This window comes from Triticum aestivum, chromosome 2A (assembly GCF_018294505.1).
Source record: "Triticum aestivum cultivar Chinese Spring chromosome 2A, IWGSC CS RefSeq v2.1, whole genome shotgun sequence".
NCBI classification, from domain to species: domain Eukaryota; kingdom Viridiplantae; phylum Streptophyta; class Magnoliopsida; order Poales; family Poaceae; genus Triticum; species Triticum aestivum.
The window spans coordinates 427,318,415-427,341,926 of record NC_057797.1 but is presented as its reverse complement, the minus strand read 5'-3'; the positions used below and the strand labels follow the sequence as shown (position 1 = coordinate 427,341,926).

Here is a 23,512-nt window from a genome sequence, read left to right as displayed (position 1 = left end):
TTTGAACTTGATAAACAAAAATTGTATTCAAGATTTTTTCTAAAAAATGGATGTAATTTTTTTGAATTTGATGAAAATTTTCTGAAAATCTACGAATAAATTTGGAATTTGATGAACATTTTTTCAATTTGATGAACAAATTTTGAATTTTGATAAACATTGTTTAAATCCGATGAACAAAATTGGATTTGATGAAGATTTTTTAAATTGTTGAACATTTTCTATTGATGAACATTTTTTGAATTCCACGAACAAAAAAGTATTTGTGAATTTAAAAAGAAAATTCGCATAAAGGTGAAAAAGTACATAAGTTCAAAAAAAAGCTCACGTATTTGAAAAGTATTCATGATTTCAAAAAATTGCATGAATTTGAAAAAATATTTTTGCAAAAATAAAATTAAACAAAAAAGAATAAAAAATTCATGAACTTAAAAGATTACCGCAAATTGAAAAAATAAGAATAAAAATGAAAAAACAAAGTGAAAGCAGGAACAAAAAGGAAAAGCATAAAAAAGCAAAAGAAAAAAGAAACCATAAAAAACCGGTTCAAGAAAGGATCTAGAACGTTCCAAAACCGGTTGGGATGAATCCCGAAAATGAGTCGGCCCATAGAAATTCCAGCGCTGGAGGGGGGTGGGTACGGAGATCAACTAGTTAATGAGTTGTCCTTCTGGAGCCTCCCCAACAATCACATTGGGTGGGCTCAGAGCCACGTGTTGCGCTTTGGGCGCTCTTCCCAAATTTTTTAAATTTTATGTTTTGCACGTGTTTTTGGCTTTTTAGATAGGGGTTTTCTGAATAATTTTTTGACTTTTCGGTTTTTCACCGGTCTTCCTTAACTTTTTGACAAAAAAATTGATTTTTTCACGAAAAATGTGCTTTACTCGGGTATGGTTTTGCTTCCGCGAGAGGCACGGCGTCGTGCCTCCCGAAAATGAAAAAATGTATGTTTTCCTTTTTTTCTTCTATGAGAGGCACATTTTTGCTTCCGTGAGAGGCGCGGCCATGCCTCTTGGAAACGAGAAAACATGTTTTCTCCTCTTTTCTTTTGTGAGAGGCACCGTTTTGCTTTCACGAGAGGCACGGTTGTGCCTTTCAGAAACGAAAAAACACATTTTTCTTTTTTTCTTCATTGACAGGCATGGTTTTGCTTTCTCGAGAGGTACGGATTTGCTTCGTGAGATGCATGGTCGTGCCTTTTTGAAACGGCTTCCGGAAAGGAAAAAAAGCATGCTTCCGGTTCGGTTTTATCGTCCGTTTTTTGTGAATTTTTTTCGTCAAAACCTACCAACATTGTATTTAGTTTTGAAGATCTCGACGTGAGGAATCCAACGATGAAAATGGTTCGAGATTTAGACGCACACTTTAAGAGATAAAACGTTTTGAATAAACAGATATATGAAAAAGGAAAACTCACATGTTACGGCAAGTGGCGCACATGCAGCGCGCCCTTGTCATAACTTGAGAAGGTGGGAGTGATTTTTGAAAGAAATACTCCTTAATTAGTGATTTCGGTTCCTTGAAAAAAAAATAGTGATTTCGGGGTACCCGCTATGTGGATAGGGAGCGACCTAGGCGCCATATAGGGATTGCCCATGAGAAGGCCTAGCCCATGAGAACTTCAGTACCTGATCTGGGCCACCCAGTTGAGCATAACAAGGCCCAAGGCGAGTCAGGTAGTTCGAGAGAACAAAAGACAAAATTCTTCGGATACGCCTCCGTCAGTCTCTCTCGTAGCCACGAACACAAGACTCTTGTCTCAAAAAAAAACGAACACAAGACTCGCCGCGAAGTGCAAGATTGCAGCTTCCACTGCTCGCCGCCAGCAGCGGGTTGGGGGGGTTAGCCAGGGTTCTGCACCCCTCGCACCGCCAGCGAAAGCCATGGAAGGGGAGGAGGAGATCGGCCTCGTCCTCGCCCGCGCCTCCGACCTTCGCTCCAGGATCTCCGCCTGCGCTGCCGCCGCACGGCCACCGCCGCGGCTGGGTGCCGGGGAGGAGGACGACGGCGGAGAGGAGGAGGAAGAGGAGGTGGAGGTGGAGAGCCTGGTAGGCATCAACGACGCGCTCGAGTCGCTCGAGCGGCAGCTCGCCTCCCTGCAGGTCCGGTTCCTATTCCTGGTTGGTCATTCCATAAAGATGGTTTTTTTATTGTTGCTCTGCTAGCCTGCTGTTGTGCCTATAGTTATTGTTTTGTGCCACGAGCTGGAGTTGATATGATCATATGGTAGGTTTGGGGTTCAATTACTGCATTTTTGTTCAACGTCTTACTGTATTTTCGTGAGGAACCAAATCTACGCTTGCTTAGCATGATGTTACAGACAGAGGAAAAGATTGATAGCCCTAATTAGTTGTTCATTGCCTGGTGGCTGCATCCAATTCCAGCCTCATTTGGCATTGGACTAGAGCAAAAAGGGGTAGTGTAAGATGGATTCTGTGATTCTCAGGAACAGGATTGCTGGTTAACTAATTGTGGGTAAGGTACAGATTGTATTAAAACGCATTTTGCGACAAGAAATAGGTAGAGATTACTGAGTGAACACAAATGAAAAATGTCAAATGTATGTTACACTGCGTGGTTTACAAAGAGAGATAATTTTCACTTTGCTTACTGTAGCTTATGGGAAGTATCAGTGGCCAGCACATCTGCGCATTCCTTGTAGCACAAGCTCGCATGCTTTTCTTCTGTTTTTTGTGAAAAAAACTGGTATTCCATCATATGGAAATTTGCCTATGCGTTTCTTCTTGCATGGAATATCAACTGTTAAGAACTGTATGGAATTTTCCTATGTTAGCACAAAAAGGAAGGTCATTCTGCTAAGAGACACAATCATCCATTGAGATGAAAATTTCTGCTTCGTGCTCACTAAACTGTAAAATGTTGCCGAGTTTCTGACCTTATTGTACAAAATGCTTAGTTTAAGATAATGACATAAACACATTTACGCACAATAACCCAAAGGGTATCAAACGTGCGAAGTACTTACATTACTACTGCTATATGTGAGCCCATTGGATGACACTTGCCTCAAGAAATTAGTACACCCTTGGATCCATATTAATTATCGTTGGTTTAGTACAACTTGTACTAAATCAGCAACAATTAATATGGATTGGAGGGAGTATTTTCTTTTGGACATCAGTAACTGTACCAGGCATATGGTGTTCTTAGCTTGATACTCCCTCCGTAAAGAAATATAAGAGCATCTAGATCACAAAAGTAGTGATCTAAACGCTCTTATATTTCCTTACGGAGGGAGTACCATTTTGTGCACAAAGCTTACTAACTCCGTCCCGGTTTATTGGGCCCCTAAGTATTTTGAGCCAGACTTTGACCATCTGTATGACAAATAAAATATAAAGTATATGCTACAAAAGGCACATTGTTGGATTTGTATTTGAAAGAGTTTTCCGATGATATAATTTTTGTAACATATAGTTTATATTTTATTAGTTAAATTCATAGGTTATATTAACCCAAAATAAGAGGGGGCCCAATAACCCCGGACGGAGGGAGTACATGTTTCTGTTTTGGAAAATAAGTAGCTTACCACCTTATTGCCACTGCCAGGACCTCCAACACCAACAAAGATATGAACGAGAAACTGTCCTGAGCCAGATTGATCGGAGTCGAACATCTCTCCTTAACAAGCTGAAAGAATACAAGGGAGAGGACTGTGAAGCAATCCATGAGGCTGCTGCATTTGCTGGTGAAAAAATCGAAAATGATGATGGTCTCATCCTACCTCCTTACTCGGGCCATGTCACCAATTCATTTGTGCTCGATGATCTCTATCCTGCAAACTACGTGTCCAAGCCCAAGTGCCTGCACAACGGACTGCGTTCTGATGGAATGACTGAAGATAGCACAAGGACGAACAGGACGCAAAACAGAATCCCTGGCACATCAAGCCGTAATTCATCAGGAGGGATCAGATCTTTGATCGGATGGATGGCTAAAACAGCGGTCATGATTGTGGGCGCCATATCAATCATGAAGGCTGCTGGCTACGAGCCCACAATAGGGAGGAGCGGCATAAAACTGGACATTGCAGGTCTGTTGGGTAAAGAGGCGGCTGGTGCAAAAGAGCAGGTTCCTCCTACTCTACAGTGCCCTCCTGGGAAGGTAATGGTGCTTGGAGGAGATGGCCGGGCGCACTGCGTTGTGAAGGAAAGAGTTGAGATCCCCTTTGGCAGCAGCCTTGATGCCCCAAATGCAAGCTACGGCTTAGGTTGAATCCGTAACCGGGCCGTGTGAATATTAGGCTCTGTTAGCTGGTCCTCTTGGTGTTGTGTAGGAACTGCGGCCGCGAGTTGTTTCTTGTATAATGCTCTCTACTTGGATATTTCCTACGTATTTCCCTCTTTAGCCCTGAATGTTGAGTGGCTTATGTATGATGCCGCTGTTAAACCACTTGTCGTTCATCGTCGTCATTATGGCGGATTCATTAGTGTTTATGTTGCCTAATTGATAGCAATATAACAATGATTCCGTTCATATGCAGGCGGACACACAACCTGTTGGGGCCCTAGGTTTTTTGCTCTGTCCATGTTGTCTCAATTGTTGAGCAGAGTCTGTTGCCGAGCAGTGAAGGCATTTCCTGTACTTTTATGCCCTGATGAATGAATAGCTTTACATGTAATCTGATTGAGAAGAGAGATGGGCTGTGATGCAGGCTTGCTGTGCAGCAGGAATCTGAACCCAGCGCATGCATACGGATACGGGGATGTTTCAATTCAAAGCAGGGAATGCAGTTTTGTTTGGTTGCTGTATGTATGTATTCCTGTTGCGGGTACTAATTGGCATAGGCTTGCCGTATGAATGAAGGAAGCAAAGAAACTGCGTGCGAGCTACTGTACTGTATGAAGCTGCGTGCATGCATTTTGCACGTGATCACCGTCTTGCCAGTGCGTGTTTTGGCTTTCTGCCATGCGTCTGAATGTAGTTCATGCTTCACTGCACTGTCTCTAGTTAAGTTATACAACTACATACCTGAAATCTCGATTTTCACTTGGAGTTGCCTTGTCCTTGGGATTACCAATTTCAGTTAAAAAGTGCAATCTACAAGTAGAAGAAATGAATAGGAGAGATGGCTGGCGAGTAGCAGGTGCAGAGTCTGTTGGCCGCGTCCTAGCTTGCGCGATCTGCACGGGTGATGGAGACGTTGACCTCCAAGCGTTCCAAAGACTTTACTCCTCTACTAGCGGTTGGGGCGCGCCACGGCGCGCCGCCTGATAGATAGTTGGACGGTGCCAGGTTGGATGCGCCCTTTCCACGTTGCTGAATGTACTTCACAGTGTTAAAAGGAAGTGGCTTAGGAGTCATATTATATTAATATGTCCTTATAGTTTACATGACCGACGACATAAACAACAGTGGTTCACAAGCAACACATGGGGCACAAAAGCGAAGGTGGAAAAACAATCAATCATCTCTCGTGAAAAGGAGGTTCTGCCCAAATGATTTTCTGTCAGTGAGTAAGCGACTCATCTCCCATCTTCCTCCAACTCGCTTATCCTGCAGAAATGGTGTGGCTCCAGAGAAGATGAAGAAATGGCGCCGGCGCCATGCCCGTCCGAGCATGTTCAGCTGAAATGTGGCAATGGCACAGGAAAGCAGCCGACGTTGACCTGATCTTCGCCATCCGGACCACCAGCTGCTCCCTCATCTCTTGCAGGAGCGCACCTCGGCTATCTTAGGTCCTGTTGTTCATTGACGCGGAGGAATGGCAGGCTTAGCCCCATGCTGGCCGCTTCTGTGGATGATGCGCCGTTGGTCGGTGCTTTTCATCCTGCTTGCACGTATTCGATAATGCAATGACAAACAAAATTCCCATAAATAGAGAGAAGTAATGAGAATTATCAAACTGAAACCACCAACAAGGGCACACCTGAGTCCGTTGGCACGGTCTCGCTCATCTTGGTGGTGTCCTCCTTTCGTCAGCTGCCGCCTTTCTTGCCAAGTCTGTCATAGAAGAAAGTAGTCTGAGAACCATTCCAATGCTACTCAAGAAGCATAACTAAAGTGCTAAACATGCCAAAAAATTTGCAGGTACAGCCAAACCAAAAACCAAAAAAAATTCAGCAGCTCGTACCACACCAAGTCCAGGAATACAACACAAAACAATAAACCTATGCACACTTTGAATTTTTTTATGAAGTACTGGATTTGAAGTATAAAACTTTATAAGCCACATCTGCACCGACCGCTCTCTGTAATTCCACACGAAACAAGACTAAGAATGAGAGTACAATATGTACTTCGGCTGATTTTTACAGCATGCAACCCCATTAGCCATGAAATCAAGGAATTGTGAAGCCTGTTTTGATGATGGAAAATATACACAAATATGAAAACAAGAGAGATTTATGAAAGAAAAGAAAGGAGCCATCTTAAATGAAGAAACCTTAAGTTTTGCCCTCCCTGAACCCAACATGTACATATGAACAAACATGTGCGACCATACCCCCACTTCATCAATCCACGTGCTAACTGATACATGGTCATGCTAATTTCGCTTAGTTATTTGATGTCCATGTCTAATTGACTAAAGAAAGGACTCTACTCACAAGTCAAAATGTATATTTCATAATAGAGTTGTATACAACATATATGTATATTTATTTATTTATTTATTTATATTAGTGATATCTTTGAATTGCTTGAACTATTTACATATCTTTCAGATATTACAGCACGTTTTCTTCCCACAACCTCAAGCATATGAAAACTCACTTGAAGAACGAAGAATGTTAATACTTCCGAGAGGAGAAGACCTACATAAGTATTCTATGAAAATACATTGTGATGTTGTCCCCTGGAGGAGAGGTCTCCACATTTGAGCCTCAAACGTGCATGGCAATGTGAAATAGTTGAAAATTAACAAAATCAGGAAACGAAGAGAAATCTGGAAACAAGGGCATCCAATTTAGAATAGCCATCTATATGAGGCATGGGTAAGTTCAGTGCACTTGGCCTCGGTTGGTATAACCTCTTCTTCAACACAAGCATACAATTATCCTGCTGTAATAGCTACATGAAGCACAACTCTCCTGGCAAAACAAAGTAAAAATTTATGACCAACTGTAATGGAAAATATAAAAATGCAGATCTTGCCCTTCTGATCGCCCTGAAAAGGGGGGCGAGGAAGAAGATGATGCATTTGAAGGGTGAAATAGATGATATGTCAGTCACTGACCTGGTATGTGTCGCGGTATATCTCTATGGTTGCGGTGTGCGCGAGCATGTTGTTGTGCAGGCTTGTTGTCAACAGAAGAACCTAAGGAAAACTGGTTGTAGATCTCTCCTATGTCATCTGCCCCCTTCGGCAAAAAATTGTTAGGCAGTAGGCAATAATATAACATGATAGAAGATGATGCTAAAAAGGCATGCCACGATGTATGTATCAAATATAGAGGGATTGCCCACTAACAGAATTAAATTGATTCTGCAACAGTTTATTTGTAAACGAAATAAAGCATGCTATCCTATCTCCATGGATAAATGGAGAACTATCGAATGCACCATGTCTTTTAGCGACAAAACTAACCTGAGTAGGATGTACCTGAGGCTCCTTATTAGTGGAGGATTCTTCACCCGGGGAAAGCTGGTTACATTTTTTATTCGATATATCCATTGTTCCTCGCTGTAACAGAAGCTCAAAGTGGAAAACAAAATATGTCAGGCACTCAATTTAAAACGGCTTATTTTCTCACATGCTTATACTGAAATCTAGATAGAGCACAAATCCAACATGCATGTGGTAGCACGTATCTAAAAGTATCAAGAAAGCAACTTCGTTGGCCTACATGGCTACATATGCTCAAGTGTTGTTCTTTTCAAAGTATGCTAACCCACTATTTTGTCAGTTCAGGTGATCTATTGCAGTAACCAAGGAAGTAAATGCAAATAAAAGTTTTAGGCCTTAATATGCACATCATTTCTTAAGATCTGGTCATTGCAAATACTTCAGAAAATATATACAGTATATTTATGTTGTGCAAATCTAGTGAGAAAATTCTACATTTTGATGCAAGGGATAAATAACACCGGTACTATAGGTACAGCTCCTCGGCTTATTTACAACTGATGGTCAAAGTCAAGGATACAATGATATCTCAAAAAATCAGCATATGACTATGCCAACGTCATACATGTCCACACACAACTTCTGGGCGCCTCCACGTGAGCATGCTTCCCTCAATAAAAAAATATGATCATGTTGTTCAGTCAAAGAGCAGTACCTCCTCGAATGCCTTGAGAGCTGATTGGATGTCCATTAGCTGCTCCACGTTTTGTTGTATTGCCTTGTTAAATTTGCTCTTGCTCCGAGGGAACTGTATGACCAACACAGTTAAATTGATTCAGAAAAGAAGAGAGTTAAATCAGGAGTGAATTTCCAAGAAAATGGCTCTATTATTCAAGAGCATAAGCACAGCCAAAAAGATATACATGGATATTGGATACTTTGCACCAAAAAAATTTCAAGTATAGAGAATACAGTATAGAAGTATATACATAAGTTGTTGTTATAGTTCCTAAAACTGCAAGGATGACTGAAATCCTTGAAATAATTGTTTTTTCTTATTTACCCAAGGGATACTAATCCATATGGGTTTTTTCTGGCGAGAAATCTTTGTGGTTCACTTATGAAAGTGAACAGAACAACTTATGTTTTTATAGGCTAACACTATAGACAATTTCATCGCAGAGGCTAAACTTGACTAAATATAAATCATAGGAGAAGATAAAAACATACTGGAATAAGTTGTTTCATGGAAGGTTTTCCAGTAAAAACATGAGACACACGTCACTTCCTCGGCTGTTGTTGCATCAACAAGCTAACAAAGTCTCAAAATTACACATAGAGATGTACGTGTGCAGCGTGCTAACCTCAAAAAACAAATATAAATGGAAGTTGCCATACCTTTGGTACACCGTGTGCAGCATGCTAGAGCCTCATTTTGAACAATTTTCAGACAAACTCTCACTCTGAACAATCATATGCTGCTGCAGAGACAGGGGAAGTTTCCGACGACTCATTGGGTCTTTATCTCGAACAAGTCTTGGAAAATAACACATGCATGTCCTACTATTATTCCTTCCTAGAAAAAGTTCGGAAAACAGGCAGGAACTATAAATGATTGACAAAATTTGCAGTCACAATTTTCTAGCTACAATAGGCAGAAACTATGCATACAAACATCACTTTGATACCTTTTAACTACGCGAATTGTACATTTGATTTCAGAAATTCTCAACACGGACAAGACTAAAAGAACTATGGAGTATATATGGGTAACCAAACCAAACTAAACCTGTGAATGTGATTATTTGAATAAGCCGAATGAACATACTCAAAAATCAATCTAATTAATTGATCAATAAGTGAATCAAAGGGCAATTCTAACCAACCGAAACAACTGAATTAGGGGGGCTCACTGAACAGCTGGCTTGGAGGAATCTCATTAAACACATAACATGCAGAAAACAATTGTGTGAGGGGATTTGATGCATAATTTCATTTGAACACAACTTTCAAGCAGAATCATGATAGATCACAACATGAGTGGATCTTCTCCCTACTTACAACCTCTAAAATTGATTTCAGTGTGTCTACGGAACTTATTCTTTACCTTGATCAGTGGAAACATGAGCATGCACTCTTTTACTTGGATAAATGAATCAGATCAGATCATATCGACATAATTAGCTATTTAGCTTAATAAGGAATTGTAATAATTAAATTTGGAGCGAGTAAAACAAAGCAAATATTATCTGAATCCAATGTGCCATGAATAATAAGGAAATCTATTGCATTTTAACTATCCTTTCATGTTATTCAAAAGCTTAACAGGCGGAAGGAGATAAATTTTTCTAAGAAATGTGCATGACCTAAGAAACTAATATATGTATGTAAACATGTAGAAACATAACAGAAGTACTCTTTCCATGAGTGGCAATGCTTCTCTTCACACATATATCGTTAAAAGAAGTAACTAATATATGTACTATGTAAATATGAACAGCTTGCTCAAAAACTTTCCACGAGTCGGATTATATGTGTGAAGAGAAGCAATGTCACTGATGGAAAATTTTGTGAGCAAGCTATTCTTTGTTTAATCTTTTGCAAGATTGTTGTTTCCTTCTCTTTTTCACTTTCTAGGAGTACCTTTTCCATCTTCTTTGTTAGCACTGCAGATTCCTGCACAAGAAGCAGAGTGTCGGCTTTCCAAGGCCACGAACAGACAAAATTTCAGAGGCCATGGTCGCTGGCTGTCCATTGTAGCAGGAACAAAAAATCCACCAAAGAAGAAGCTGAGGAAGAACTCACATCGAACAAAATGCACTGAAGCAAATGGCACTTGGTAGCATCTTGCCCCTCGAGGCCTCACCGGAGAGGACTGATGGAGGCCGCCCTCTCTCCTCCTCAGGCCTACCCGGGATTGACCCCAACCCCGGCGAGATGCTTCCTGGAGCGGACGGGGGATGACCAGCGCGACCGCACAACCCCGCAACTTGGCCCTCGGGCACCTGGCGGCGGGCAGGTGCGCGACGGGGCACCAGAGGTGATGGCTGGACATGCCGGCTCCCATCCAGCGGGTCATCGACCCACCGAGCTCCGGCGGGAGAAGGTCGTCCGAGGCCAGCTGGAGAAGGGGCGCTGGAGGTTGGCCTCGCGGGATCCATCGCTGGCGGCTCGTCCCTCATCGGTACCTACGACGATAATGTCCGTCGAGGCAGAAACGGCGCGGACCAAAACAATAGCCATGCCGGAAGAGGAGGCGAGCCATTGCGCTAGCGCCATGGACTGTCCGAGCCGGGCCTCCTCCCTCGCTGCAATCCAATCATCCCCGCCCTTCTCTGACCGACGGCATCTAAGAGGACGCACATCCGCCACTCCTCTCCGACTGCTCCGGCCGACCCGGCCCTGGGCTGATGACGAGCAAGATCTGTCAGGCCTGGGCGTCTCAATGGAAGCAGAACCATCCGCGGGGGACGGGAGGAAGTCGTCCGGGTTGGGCTCCTCTTCTCACGGCTTCGACGAGACGAGGGATCCACCTTGCGTGGCTACATATCAAGGATGTCCTCATCCTCTTCGCCGGTGGTGATTGCGATCAATTTGAGCATCTTCCACACCCGCCGACCCGCGGTGCGGGCGGATTTCTGGGGCGAGGCCGACGTCGGCGTGTGGGATGTGGCGGCGCGGGGTGGTGGAGCAGAGGCGAGAGCGCTGGAGACGAGGAGGTTGCGTGCGAGGAGGGAGAAAGGGGAACGCGTGCTAGCGCCAGGGAGGGTGCATCTGGGGGAGATATTTCCTTAGGAGAGAGAGCTACCCAATCCAGTAACAGTAAAAACGATGAGATGGAACACGCAAGGAGGTGCCGTTGATACACACCTTATTGTTTTGGATTCGTCTACTAGTGCTACTAGTAGAGTGCCCGTGCGTTGCCACGGGCTCTTGAAATAGTTTGTAAGAGTTACATGTTAACTTTTCAAGGGCTCGCCCCGCCGTAGATCCAGACCACCGCCATTGATTCCACCCCGCCTAGGCCGCCGCCTGCCGCCGCGCTGCCCCATCGCGTTCGCCTCCGCTCCGGCCGCCTCCGCCCCGCCCCGACCCCGCCCGCCTTCTCTCCGTCCGCCTCCGCCTCCGGTCCATCCTCCGCCCGGCCCCGCTCCGTCCGCCTCCTCTCCGGTCTGTCCACCGCCCCGCTCCGTCCGCCTCCGCCCCGCTCCCCGCTCGGCCGCCGCCCGCTCCCCGATGGCGCCGAAGAAGACGCCGAAGGGCAAGTCCGGTTTCTTCGGCATGAGGGCGAAGCCCTCCGGGAACTTCGGACTGGAGTTCTCCGACGCCGGGCATCGTCGGTGGCTCGGCACGTACCCCACCGCCAATGAGGCCGCGCGTGCCTACGGCGTGGCGGTGTGGCGTGCCGAACGGCCGAAGACGGACCTAAACTTCCCGGAGGTCGAGTCCCAGGCGGTGGCGGAGTGGCTCGTGCCGCAGGGCATCCGGATGGAGGAGATGTCGGCTAAGAAGAGACCGGCGGTTGTTGTTGCTCCCGGCGAGAGCGACGAGGCGGCGATGGCTTGATTTGCGCGATTTGCAATTTGCTGCAAAGTCATCTCTAATGAAATGTTATTTGCTGCAAATTTAGAGGTAACACATACCAGAAGTCCAACCACAACCACAACCAGAGATAACATATCGTGGCAAGCGGATATCAAAAGAACATGATCCACAGTCAGAGGCTCGGGATAGACCAAATGCAGCGACCGTTAACAAATCCAAATTCAGTGTTTACAACAACCACTTATATATATTTGGACGTACATAGAAATTAGATATTTTCTAATTATTTGCATAACGAAAAACATACCGGCTACAAGAGAATGAAAGACTAACCTATTGATGAGCACAACAGTACATACCATCCCATCATGATGTTGCCATCTCTCACACTTGATGATTACATCTTGTTATTTCTAACATGTACACCATCGGACGATTGCTTTATTAGAAATATATTTACACAATATGATCAGAGCAACATCAAGAAGTCGGATGCTGATGCACAGATTCTCCTCAAATTCCACACGCAACCATTGTAGAGAAGAACGACATATTTTTCTTAGGTTATTTTTGATCGAGCTCCTACAGAAAAATTCAAAGAAATCATGAGGAGCATGGAGCCAAGCAAACTAATCAGAGTAAATCATGAGAGGAGAAGCCTCTCAACCTACTACGGGGAATCGAGTCAACATTAATTCGTGTAAGAATTAAACCGTAATGTAGATCAACAACCCAGTAGTTAATAGAATAACCCTGACATTAGGAGTAGAGATACACCCAAATAGCTATATAATTTTCCTGATTTCCATACTATTTAGATTTTGAATGCGAATAAAAGAATTGCTTACAGTACAAAATATATGTGCAGACGTGCTTTATGGAGCAAACAGTCTAGGTGGTCGCTAGCTAGAGATTATCCCATGCCAATAATTCATCAGTGTGTGACATGACCGTGCGTTACCACGGGCCTTCTGTTGTATAAAACTTAGTGAATTTTTGGCCCATTTCAACAACATAGCCTGAACACCCTTGTCGATGAATTCTTTTTGAATATCGTAATCCATCTTCATCTCTCTGATACTCTGCAAAAACAAATATATATAGAAACACACCTTTTGTATTATCATGCACAAGAAATATATAAAGAATAATTATGTGTATGCATCTCTTCTGATTGTTAAAACAAGACAATTTTTCAGTCCGGTCCTTCATAAAGCTTTGTCAATCGGCATTTTCAAAGCATCATTGGAAGCCATTAGTTTTCATCTCTGATCTCAAAAGTGGACATGTATAAACAATATTAAAATAAAAATAAGGTCATATTTTTTTGAGGGGATAAATAAGCTCACATATAATATATATTCATTGGTGAGACGCTAAATGCGAGCATATTCATATTCCGATGATAATGAGACATACTTCTTCACCCACTATCTCCACCTTTCTAATTCTCGAGTTCCCTTCCACCATCACGTCCACACATAATCATACGCTTTTATATTTTGAAATTTGCTTGTCTTAACCTGGCGTAAATTCTAGAAGTCTATCCCCCCCCCTCTATATATAGTTTTTTAAATGTAGAGAAGTTGCCACTTGTCTCTCTCAATGCCTTGCTGAACCCTCTACTTATGGCTGCCATCACAAGAAAAATAAGCAAGATAGTGGTCGTAGGTGGTAATCATCTAAATTAGCCAGCCATAGTGTATATAAGATGCCGTGCACACACTGCAAATTGTCGAGGGCAGGGCAGACAACTATTTTCGATAAACAAAGATACACCAGAAAATAGAGTTAAAGACCAAAATAAAAGAGGGTTGCCCCAGCAACATGCAGGTTCAATCCCAGTGTAATACAAAAAAGGAGACTCTTCCCCTTGCGTTGTAACTCTTTTACAGTTGGTACTGCATTGATCTACACATGTAAACCTGATCGGCTTTATCAAATAAAAGTTGCACTTTGAACAAAATCTAGCACACCCAGTTTTGCAGCTTTTGCTACCTGTGAAAACTGAACTATGTCCACCAGTTGGTCCACAAATTCAAGCGAGACAACTGAATAATGAAGAAGTGCCCATGATACATGTCAAATTAACTATTCATGTCATGTCAATCATCTCATCAAGACCTCTTTAACTTTTGTAGTCCTCCACTAATTAGAACCTGATATTTTGCTTACCATCACAATGGCATTTTATTTGTCAACCTCGGCCCTTGCTGTCTGCCTCAACTCACCTAGTAGAATGCCCGTGCGTTGCTACGGGCTACAATGCATATACATGAATCAAACAAATGATTAAGATTGTCCCCAAGGTCGGCGCTCATTTCTCCCTCGTACGCCCGGGCATGTTCGGACATCAAATAGGCTCTCAGTGGGCTCTTGAAAATTCCAACTGTTTGAACAGTTAGAGCTCCCCCAAATCCAGCACATATATAGGGGAGAAATTTGGTTGTCCAGACTATCCAACATGTTATATCCAACACATGGCCCCAGCGCCATCACACACCCTTCCTACTTTGTTCTCTCTTTAAAACCGGGTGTTAGATTAACCGGTCATTGATCTGGTTGCAACCTATAAATATGTAAATGTCCTTTCATCAACAATAGTCATCCTTGATAAAATGAAGGGATAGCCACATGTCTATCAGTATTGTAGCATCTCAAAATTCTTTGAAACAATTGGTCTAGTAAAAGAAGAAAACAAAATTCACAACAATACCACACTACTACTGCCATAATCCAGTAAGAGACCATCTACTAATGTGCTAAACAAGGGCAACACCCAATGAAAATCAAATGTGTGCCCTTCATGTTCAACTTCAAGGTTTCAACCAATATGAATCCCCTTGCTGCAAGCAACCAACTTTAGTTCCCAAACCAACAAATCACAGTTCAGCGACAACAAGATCCAGAAAATCATATCTCACCATGAAACTGAATCCCCAAACAATAATCAACCGCAATGGACTTGTGCCTCGGCTTAAGGGTGGATCCGAACAGCCGATGTCTGGCCATTGGCTTAGGCATACTCTATAGCCGCAATAGGTCAATACATGTCTGTTAATTGTAACCTGAAAAAATAGCTAGTAAGTGTCAGAGTATAGTTGCAATAGGTTAAGTAAAATGCAGATAAGGGGGTGCAAACTGTCATGAGCTTTCCATTGAAATTTTAATCAGAAAAGATCATTAAACTGGGCTGCTAATGATAATTGTTGACCTGTCATTAGTTTTTGGTGGCCATACAAATTTATTTGATTGAAAAGTAAAACAGCCATAGTGATAGCTCCAGCCAACAACCAAAAATGTAGTCTCACAAGACATAAATGAACATGCATAGTCATTATACTCAACAAACTGTTAGATTGCAGGCGACCTAGTAAAACTTTGGAGCTTCTCAAGTTATATGGATTTTCTAGCTAATAAGTGCGCACTACTGATAGTTTTTTGTATCTTGTAAAAACTGATGCGATTTTGTTTACAACACGATGTTTAAGGGGCACCTCCGTGTAGGATTATTGCCTTCATTAATTCCACACATGCAACCTTGCACTATTCTTGTGCCTAGAGCAGAAAGACAACAAGGAAGCAATCTTGCTTCCTCAAAAGAAAATATACAATGTGGAAATTTTACACTGTAATTTCAAGTCCAAATTAGACAGCTCCAAGTCCATCAAATATACATCTCATCATGACAGAACTGTTCTATTTACGAGACATCTCTGTAGGGTATAGTATAGTGGTACACCCAAAACCAGCTCTAGAAAGAAAGCGCAATGGTTATCACGTGTCGTGCTTTTGGTGGTGAAGGAAATTCTTGCTAATGGTAGCAATCAGTGATTAGCATATAAAAAAAACCTACAGACTCCCTACACCCTGCTACACATGATTTGGTACTATGGCTACTCTGTAAGTTCACATCATTCACGAAATGAGCCAAATTATGTTATCAGTATGCTACACGAACTGAAGGCAACGAATTAATTAAAGCATCAATTAGGCATTTGACAATCCTGAATCCTAGGAAAAGGGATCAATATCCAACCTCAAAATCAAATGCATGAAACAGTCCTGGTACAAAGCCACTCGCCATGGTCCTCATGTTCTCGCCAGTCGCCACCGACGACCATTGTGTCAACAGAAGATCGTAATGGAACCTATCCCTTCTTTTCCTCCCCCTGCTACCTCCTCCGAGTCATCACAAAAGCTCCTTGCATCGCGGATATGCTCATGTATGAGGTTTTCGCTACATGAAAAGTGCCAAAAGGTCACCACGTTTCCTTGGTCACAAAATATTATAGGAACTATCTTTTGCTGAGCATTTTATATAGCTAGTGAATTAAATGACGACTTGCATTGCTGGGACACCATCACAGATGTATTTGCATCAAGGTAAAAGAGAGGAAACAGTACCACACCACTTTACCAGCTTTCAAGATACTTCCGGCTGCAAGGGGAGCATCAATAGGTTCATTCTCCTGGGTAAGCACATCCTCATCGAGTGACTTCGTCATGCAGGAGGTTCGAGTGCTCCTAGATATCCTTGAGCTTGACACCATTAGGGCTAGTGATCTGAAGATGACTTGATGAGCTATATGGATGGTCACTGATAGCCTTGAGCTTTGACATCATGTCGGTTAAAGTGGGGATCATCATTGGGCTAGCTATAGAAACCACTGCTACTAATAATAAAAAGTTAAAACACACGACAAAAAACGCCGTTTAATGAGATGTACTTTAACTGATCCTATCCAAATTAATACACATAGCAATTGCTTTGACAAAATCTGCTTAATAACAACAGCAGTAAAAGTAGAACAGCAGTACCAGCATCCCATCGTGCACATAGACCACTATGAGAACTCACCGTAAAGCCTTATCAAACTCCGGAAGTATTCAGGTTCTTTGATTTTCAATAGCTAGAGTCGCACCTGAGGCACGCTCAAGATTTTTTATCCTACTGACGACACACTTGGTAGTGTCCCGGTGATTTATCTGGGCGGCGATTTATCTACTACACACAGGAGCTGCACGTCCTCTCTGAGTTGTTCTTCTGTTGCGGCTATAGATCTGGGTGGACATCGCCGCCTCACGTCCTCCCACTGACGTGGCCCCACCATCTCAACGCACCGACGCCCTCGCCCTAGGTTGCAGCCTCCGCGCCCATTGAAGTCCTGCCAGTCCTCACAACATTGGCAGCATGAACTGAAGAGCTGCCAGTCCTCACAACATCGGCGGTGTGAACTGAAGAGCAGTGGCAGACAAAGCTTCGACTCTTGTGTAGACAATGTTTGAGATCAGAGGAATAAAAATATTCAGAGGACTAACACTCCATTGAGAGAGGAAATCAATGGAGCTGAACATGCCTTGAACTTCGGCTCTCCTTTCTTGGTTTTCTTTTGATTTCAGTAAACTTGACTACATAACAGATACTACTATTGTACAACATTTTGTTACTTTTATTATTTAACAGTGTAAAAAGAAATTAAGTCAAGATCTTGAAGAATGCTAAAAATATATATCTAAATGTCCATGCATTGTTCCCAGATGTTGATTCCAACGCTGCAAGTTGTCTGCACAATCCTTCATATATATGTGGTAAGAAAAAATATCATAGAACTTCTAATGTTTGCGCCAATGAATATATACCAGAATCAACTTTTTTTAGCTATTCAAAGCTACAAAATAGAGATTAATTAGAGGGGGGGGGAGTAGAGGCTGCTCACTTGCTCTGTAACATATAAGCTAGAAAGCCATGATACGGCAGTTTGTGATCAACTATTCTAGGTATGAACATCTTCTACTATTGAGTGTCAATTCGAGAAACAAAGTCCCACATGTCCTCTTATTACTAAGTAGCAGTAAGTGTTGAATTAAGAAGCAATATGTCATATTGTGCAGCTAGAGGAAATGAGCAAATCAGTCATGAAAATTGACTTACAATAGTCTTCCTGAGGGCATCCAATTCTAGATGCTAGCAAGAATTTCTCATGAATTCTTCGAGCTTTAAGGTAGACTACTATTGTTGGTTCTGTTTCTTTTGCATTTCCATCGGAATCATGCTATCCAATTAACTACTAATTCAGGTTCTGTTTCTTTTGCATTTCCATCAGAATCATGATTTCGAATTAACTATATTAGGCTCATAGGAACTGAGAGACCCACAAAATTTACATTACCAGTCACATTAAGGAAACCATACTTGCATGACATGTATTAAGCTAGAAAATTATACTTTCAGGCTGATCATTTGTCGATCGGCTCTGACAAAAATAAATCCCTGGAGCAAATATGTGACCATATATGTTCGACCATGAGCCAAGATTCTTGCATAGAGAATCAAGCAACAAATAATGAGGATCGCACATGCAGAGGTAGCAAAGAAGACCATGCCAAAAATAAGTTATTGGAACACCCAACCGTAGTCTTCAGCTAGGAGCCAAAGTAAAACATACTTCTACATTCTTACACCAAGCAAGCAAGTATTGAGATTAAATCTCTACTATTAACTTGGAAGTTGTAATATATAAAACATGTTGCTGAAGTTGTGTTGAGAGAAGGAAGGTACCTGACTAAAGAGTTCAGAACAAAATAATCCAATACGTTGAAATGTATCCAATGATTTACCAGATGATATATCTCATCTAACCAGAACAATGAATCCCATGCCATACCTGCTGATATATTATGACTTCAATTAACCAGCACAATGAATCCCGCCAACAAACATAACTTTCCAAACTTGCATGCTCCTCTACTAATATGCTCCTCTACTAACCTGTTACCCAAACTGTGAGAAATCTGCCAACCATCTGTTTGCTGGCAACCAAACAATACCTGGACACCTGGTAAAAACACAATATTTGTCTTACTGCATGAACTTTGCATGAACTTAACAGAAGCATCATCAAGAAGGTAGGATAGGACTGCTGAGCACAAATAGTTGCAGATAATTTTAAATATATTAACATTTAAAAGAGAAATATTAAGATATTTAAAGAACAAGCATATGAAATTTAATGGTACATGCCAAAAGAAAATACCTAGAAGTATTTGGCTGCTCTTCATCTCCTTCCATTGGTGTTTAAGTACCATAGCCATATGGGAATGGTGAAAAATATGCTCCATTACTTGTATCCTCCTCAATATACTCATCGACTGGTGATCCGATACACTTGAAATTTCTATCAAAATCGCTCGGCCTGACTCCTATGTTAACAGGGTCGCACACACTAAACCTACGGGCCAATATTGGTTGTGAGAACATATCATTTCCTGAAACCCTTAAACTCCGACTAAGGTTTCGGAATGATAGTGGTGGAAAGTGATGAGCTATCATGTCTTCTCAATGATACCTTAAAATCAGCATCTAGTTCCACAACCGGATCAGGGACAGGGAATGGCATGTGATAGCCAGCATGAATGCTAGACCCAGCGTTCTTGTTTAGTGTCCTCGTAATAAGTGATATCCGAGCACATAGATATCAGCAGGGGGTGAAGAATGGAGTCAGTCATCTAAATTAACCCCCTTGATGGGCATTGGCCACCAACATTCCACGTCGACACAAAGAATCTGCACAGATAAGGAAGCAAAATAATGACGTCTCAGAATGCGCCAGCGAAGTAGAATTACGAAAACCACCTAAGGTACTATGATCTGAATAACATGAACAGTAGCACAGCAGATCCCTATTGCAATGTAGGAGCACAGACAGTGAACAGGTGGTACCTGTAATCTTGGGCTTTTGTCAGGCGTCACACATCAAATTCATTCCCTGATCTATGAACATGAATTTCGCTTCAACGACCGTTCTGAAGTAGGCCCAAAAGGAACAACATAAACAGAATAACCAACAATCAGATAAGTTGGGCTGCTCCAACAAACAATCGGATAAGTAGATTGTTTATATTTATATTTGGCAAAAGAGGCATAGAATAACCAACAATTTGATTGCACACACGTTGAAACTGGACGGATACGTGCACATTAGCAAACACCACCAAGTTATGTCCAGACCATTTGCAATCAAAAGATGAGATGTGCAGGGAAGGGGGTGGAGCTCACCACACCAGGCCAGGGGGTAGGAGGAGGGAGTAGGCAGCCGCAACATCCATGAGGGAGGGCTCGTCCTCGTCCACCTGAAGCAGTAGGAGCAGCAGCTGGTCCAGATCCGAGCAACCTGCACAGAAAACAAAGGAAAGGAAAGGAATCACAAGGAGGGGGCATGAAGAAACCGACAAGACAAGGGAAGGAGGCGCGCGCACCATGGTCGGAGGTCGCCGGAGATGGCCTGCAGCTGGCGCGCGTCCTTTCCTTGGAGGTAGGCGTCGGACCTCCACGGGTAGCTAGGGTTTCGGGCGTCTCAGTCCATGGCTGCAGCCGGGTCGGACCTCCATGCACGATCTCGAGGGACGGCGGCCCGCCGGTGCGGCCGCGGATCTGGGCGCTGCCCCCCCTTGCCGCCGGATCCCTTCCATTCCCTTCCCTCCATTGGGAAAGGGAGAGAAGGTGAGGGGGAGGAGGAGGCCGCCGGCAGTGTCTCCATGGCCGGGCAGGGCTCCTCCCGCCTACCCGCGACGGGAGGTGGCGGGGGCGGCAGCGACGGGCGGTGGCGCACCGCGAGACGGGTTAGCTTTTGAGGGAGGAAGATGGGGGAGGGGATCGGCGGCGGCTGCGAGGGCGAGGGCGAGGGCGGCGACTTGATGTGCGAGGGCAACGGCGAAGGGACCTGGAGGCTTCGCTCGCTCGCTCGCTCGTTCGCACGTTGCCACCCAGCATGGTCTTTTTTCGCTGGTTTTTCTTCGGAGGTTTATTTTCGTTCGATTCTGTCGCTTGCGAGAGAATTACGTGAACGTTGTTTTGGTTGGGTTTTTTTGGAACGGGGAGGTGGGAGCGGGCACCAAAAAAAACCATGCTGGGTGGAAGGTGGATGCAAGTACCAAAGAAATACCAAAAAAACCGGATGAGGTGGGACGAAAATAAAACCCGGAACGCGACCTACCAACTGAGAAATTAGGAGTAGAGACTAGTAGTAGCTTTCTTAATACGGCTGGAGTAGTACGTGTATGTCCACAGCTAGAGCAGCAGTCGTGCTGGTAGTAACAGCGACCTGCGAGTCCATCCACGCGAGCCGTCTCTTGGTGTAAGTGTCTACTCTATCTAATCATACCAAGTGATTAAGTTAGACACGCACCCGTTCATAAGTGTGAGCACGATAAAGAAAGAAATATAGGTGTACGTACATAGCGTCGCTTTCTGCAGCTGCATGCAATGCAATGCAAGCTGCCGTGATGGCGAGAGCACACGGTTTAGTTTTTCATTAGAGGGTAACTTGCACTTTGTCGCGCTGTTCTTCACTCTGTGATTAACTCTTTTATATCGAGTAAACTATTGTGATTGGTTGTTTTCGTTGGATTTATCTGTGTTGACTTGTGTTTTAATTATGTTTTGACGGTGTTTTTTCCATTCTTCTATTGGAGACTGTATTTGTTTCCAGAGGAGAATGGAATTGTTTGGTGTGTGGTTGTGGTGTATTTACACGTTTCGGCCTTGGTGTCAGTTGGTGGTGGTCGACTGAGCCTCTTAAGAGCTTCCATTCCATACTAAAATTGTGAAATTGTTGCTATAACACTCACATATGCCAGCCCACGAATCTCATGTCCGCTTAGCTTGGCTCCCTGCTCCTCTTGCTCACTTAGTTTTTTTTTCGCTCGCCTAATGCTAGCTAAGGAAAAAAATTGACGATCCTTTTCTATTTGAAAAGGTTAGTTTAATTAAAAAAGGTTCAAGGATTTCAAAATATATTACGAATTTATAAACCATGAATTTTAGAAAACATTCACGAGTTTAAAATGTATTCATGAATTTTAATAGATATTCACAAATTAAACAAGTTTTTGAATTTTAAAAGTGTTTACAAACTTTAAAAATGACCGTGAACGTCAAAAATATCTGTGAATGTAATAAATACTAATGAATGTAAACAATGTTTTGTTTTTTGATGTTTACAAATTTTATTAAGCACTTGTGAATTAAAATGTGGAAAATAAAATATAAAAGGAAAGGACAAACAAAACCAAACAGCATACAATCTTACAAGTGGGGCCCTCACCGAGCCCATAACTCCTGATGCACCACAACGCTTCAAATCATGGGAGCTTAGTATCTCTATAGATATATACTCCACACTGCCACTGGCTCGATCGCCGTCCAGGGCGTCTCTTTTCCAAAAGAAAAAAAAAGCATGCCCACAGGTAGTTGGCTACATGGACGAGCCGACTAAACACGAGACAGAGATGAAGGCTACTTCTGGTAGATCCATTTTGCCTGCGGATGCTTCGCGGCTACGTGCACGAGGCCACTCTCGGTCTCGGGCGGCCAATAAAAAAAACAGAGAGAGCAAAGCAGCTAAGCTAGCACATCTCTAGAAGGGAATAGATGAGACACGGCGTAAGGTGTTCAGACTTGAGAGACAGACACACACACACACGAGAAGCAGCAGCGCCGGTCCTGTACTGTTCTGCGTGCCGTGTGCACCTGAAGCTAAAGGGAGAAGAAAGCTCACTGTGCTGTCACATCTCATTATGCAAGAGTTTACAGATACATATAACGGAGCACCCAAGGTCTCCCGTGAACCAAGGCATGCAGGCCACTACGTGGAGAGTGGTTGTGATTCATGAAAGTAGGAATAAGTTACAACAAGAGTACACAATATACAAAACCTACAGAATATGTACTGGCTCGTTAACAGCCCCCCCCCCCCCCCCCGGCAGTCGGAACTCCGCCCGGGTGGATGTTCAGGCTGGACCGAAAATCGGTGAAAACCGCGGTAGGGAGGCCTTTGGCGAAGACATCGGCATACTGGGAACCAGAGGGAACGTGTAGAACTCTTGCTTCACTCAACGCAACACGATCACGAACAAAGTGGAGGTCGATTTCGACGTGTTTGGTGCGTTGGTGCTGAACCGGATTGGACGAGAGGTATGTGGCGGAGATGTTGTCACAGTAAACAACAGTGGCGCGAGCAGGTGGGCGACGAAGCTCGTGAAGCAATTGGCGAAGCCAGGTGGTCTCAGCCACACAGTTTGCGACGACCCGGTACTCAGCTTCCGCGCTGGAGTGAGATACTGTATGCTGGCGCTTGGACGACCAGGAGATCAAGTTGTCGCCGAGAAACACGCAGAAGCCGGACGTGGACTTACGCGTATCCGGGCAGCCGGCCCAGTCGGCGTCGGAGTAAGCGGTGAGGTCGAGGGATGGCGACTTATAGACCTGAAGACCGAAGTGGGATGTGCCCTTGAGGTAGTGCAAGATGCGTTTGATGAGCTGCATATGCGTGGTGCGTGGTGCATGCATGAAGAGGCAAGCATGTTGAACTGCGTAAGAGATGTCGGGGCGGGTGAGGGTTAAGTATTGGAGGGCACCGACATAGCTACGATAGAGGG

At 43.5% G+C, this 23,512-nt stretch overlaps 1 protein-coding gene and 2 long non-coding RNA genes across 23 annotated transcripts; 1 reads left to right on the top strand and 2 right to left on the bottom strand.

The window, feature by feature from the left end:
* The first annotated feature begins 1,714 nt into the window (after positions 1-1,714).
* Positions 1,715-4,497, top strand: LOC123188890 (plastid division protein PDV2). The gene is made up of 2 exons (XM_044601166.1): positions 1,715-2,102; positions 3,571-4,497. The coding sequence occupies exons 1-2, from the start codon at positions 1,884-1,886 to the stop codon at positions 4,234-4,236; spliced, it is 885 nt and encodes a 294-aa protein (XP_044457101.1). The 5' UTR covers positions 1,715-1,883; the 3' UTR covers positions 4,237-4,497.
* Positions 4,498-5,299: 802 nt separating this feature from the next.
* Positions 5,300-11,337, bottom strand: LOC123188891 (uncharacterized). 9 transcript variants are annotated; one of them, XR_006495303.1, is made up of 8 exons: positions 10,334-11,336; positions 10,172-10,204; positions 8,927-9,104; positions 8,759-8,840; positions 8,244-8,336; positions 7,199-7,645; positions 5,891-7,052; positions 5,300-5,791 (listed from the first exon to the last, which is right to left on the bottom strand). It is a non-coding gene; the product is annotated as an uncharacterized lncRNA (long non-coding RNA). The 9 variants fall into 9 exon arrangements; XR_006495306.1 differs by having other exon boundaries at positions 8,759-8,821; XR_006495301.1 differs by lacking the exon at positions 8,759-8,840 and having other exon boundaries at positions 7,199-7,315; positions 7,550-7,645; positions 10,334-11,335.
* Positions 11,338-13,134: 1,797 nt separating this feature from the next.
* Positions 13,135-20,834, bottom strand: LOC123188889 (uncharacterized). Of its 13 annotated transcripts, none has more exons than XR_006495296.1 (9): positions 20,333-20,832; positions 20,133-20,247; positions 19,797-19,879; positions 19,111-19,640; positions 18,846-18,912; positions 16,494-18,741; positions 16,113-16,313; positions 14,998-15,141; positions 13,135-13,155 (listed from the first exon to the last, which is right to left on the bottom strand). It is a non-coding gene; the product is annotated as an uncharacterized lncRNA (long non-coding RNA). The 13 variants fall into 13 exon arrangements; XR_006495294.1 differs by lacking the exon at positions 13,135-13,155 and adding an exon at positions 13,860-14,642; XR_006495292.1 differs by lacking the exon at positions 13,135-13,155 and adding an exon at positions 14,663-14,919.
* Positions 20,835-23,512: the final 2,678 nt, after the last annotated feature.

Coding starts and splice junctions, on each gene's coding strand:
- LOC123188890 (XM_044601166.1), top strand. CDS start 1,884: ATGGAAGGGGAGGAGGAGATCGGCCTCGTCCTCGCCCGCGCCTCCGAC. Junction 2,103..3,570: donor GGCAGCTCGCCTCCCTGCAG/GTCCGGTTCCTA, acceptor TGCCACTGCCAG/GACCTCCAACACCAACAAAG.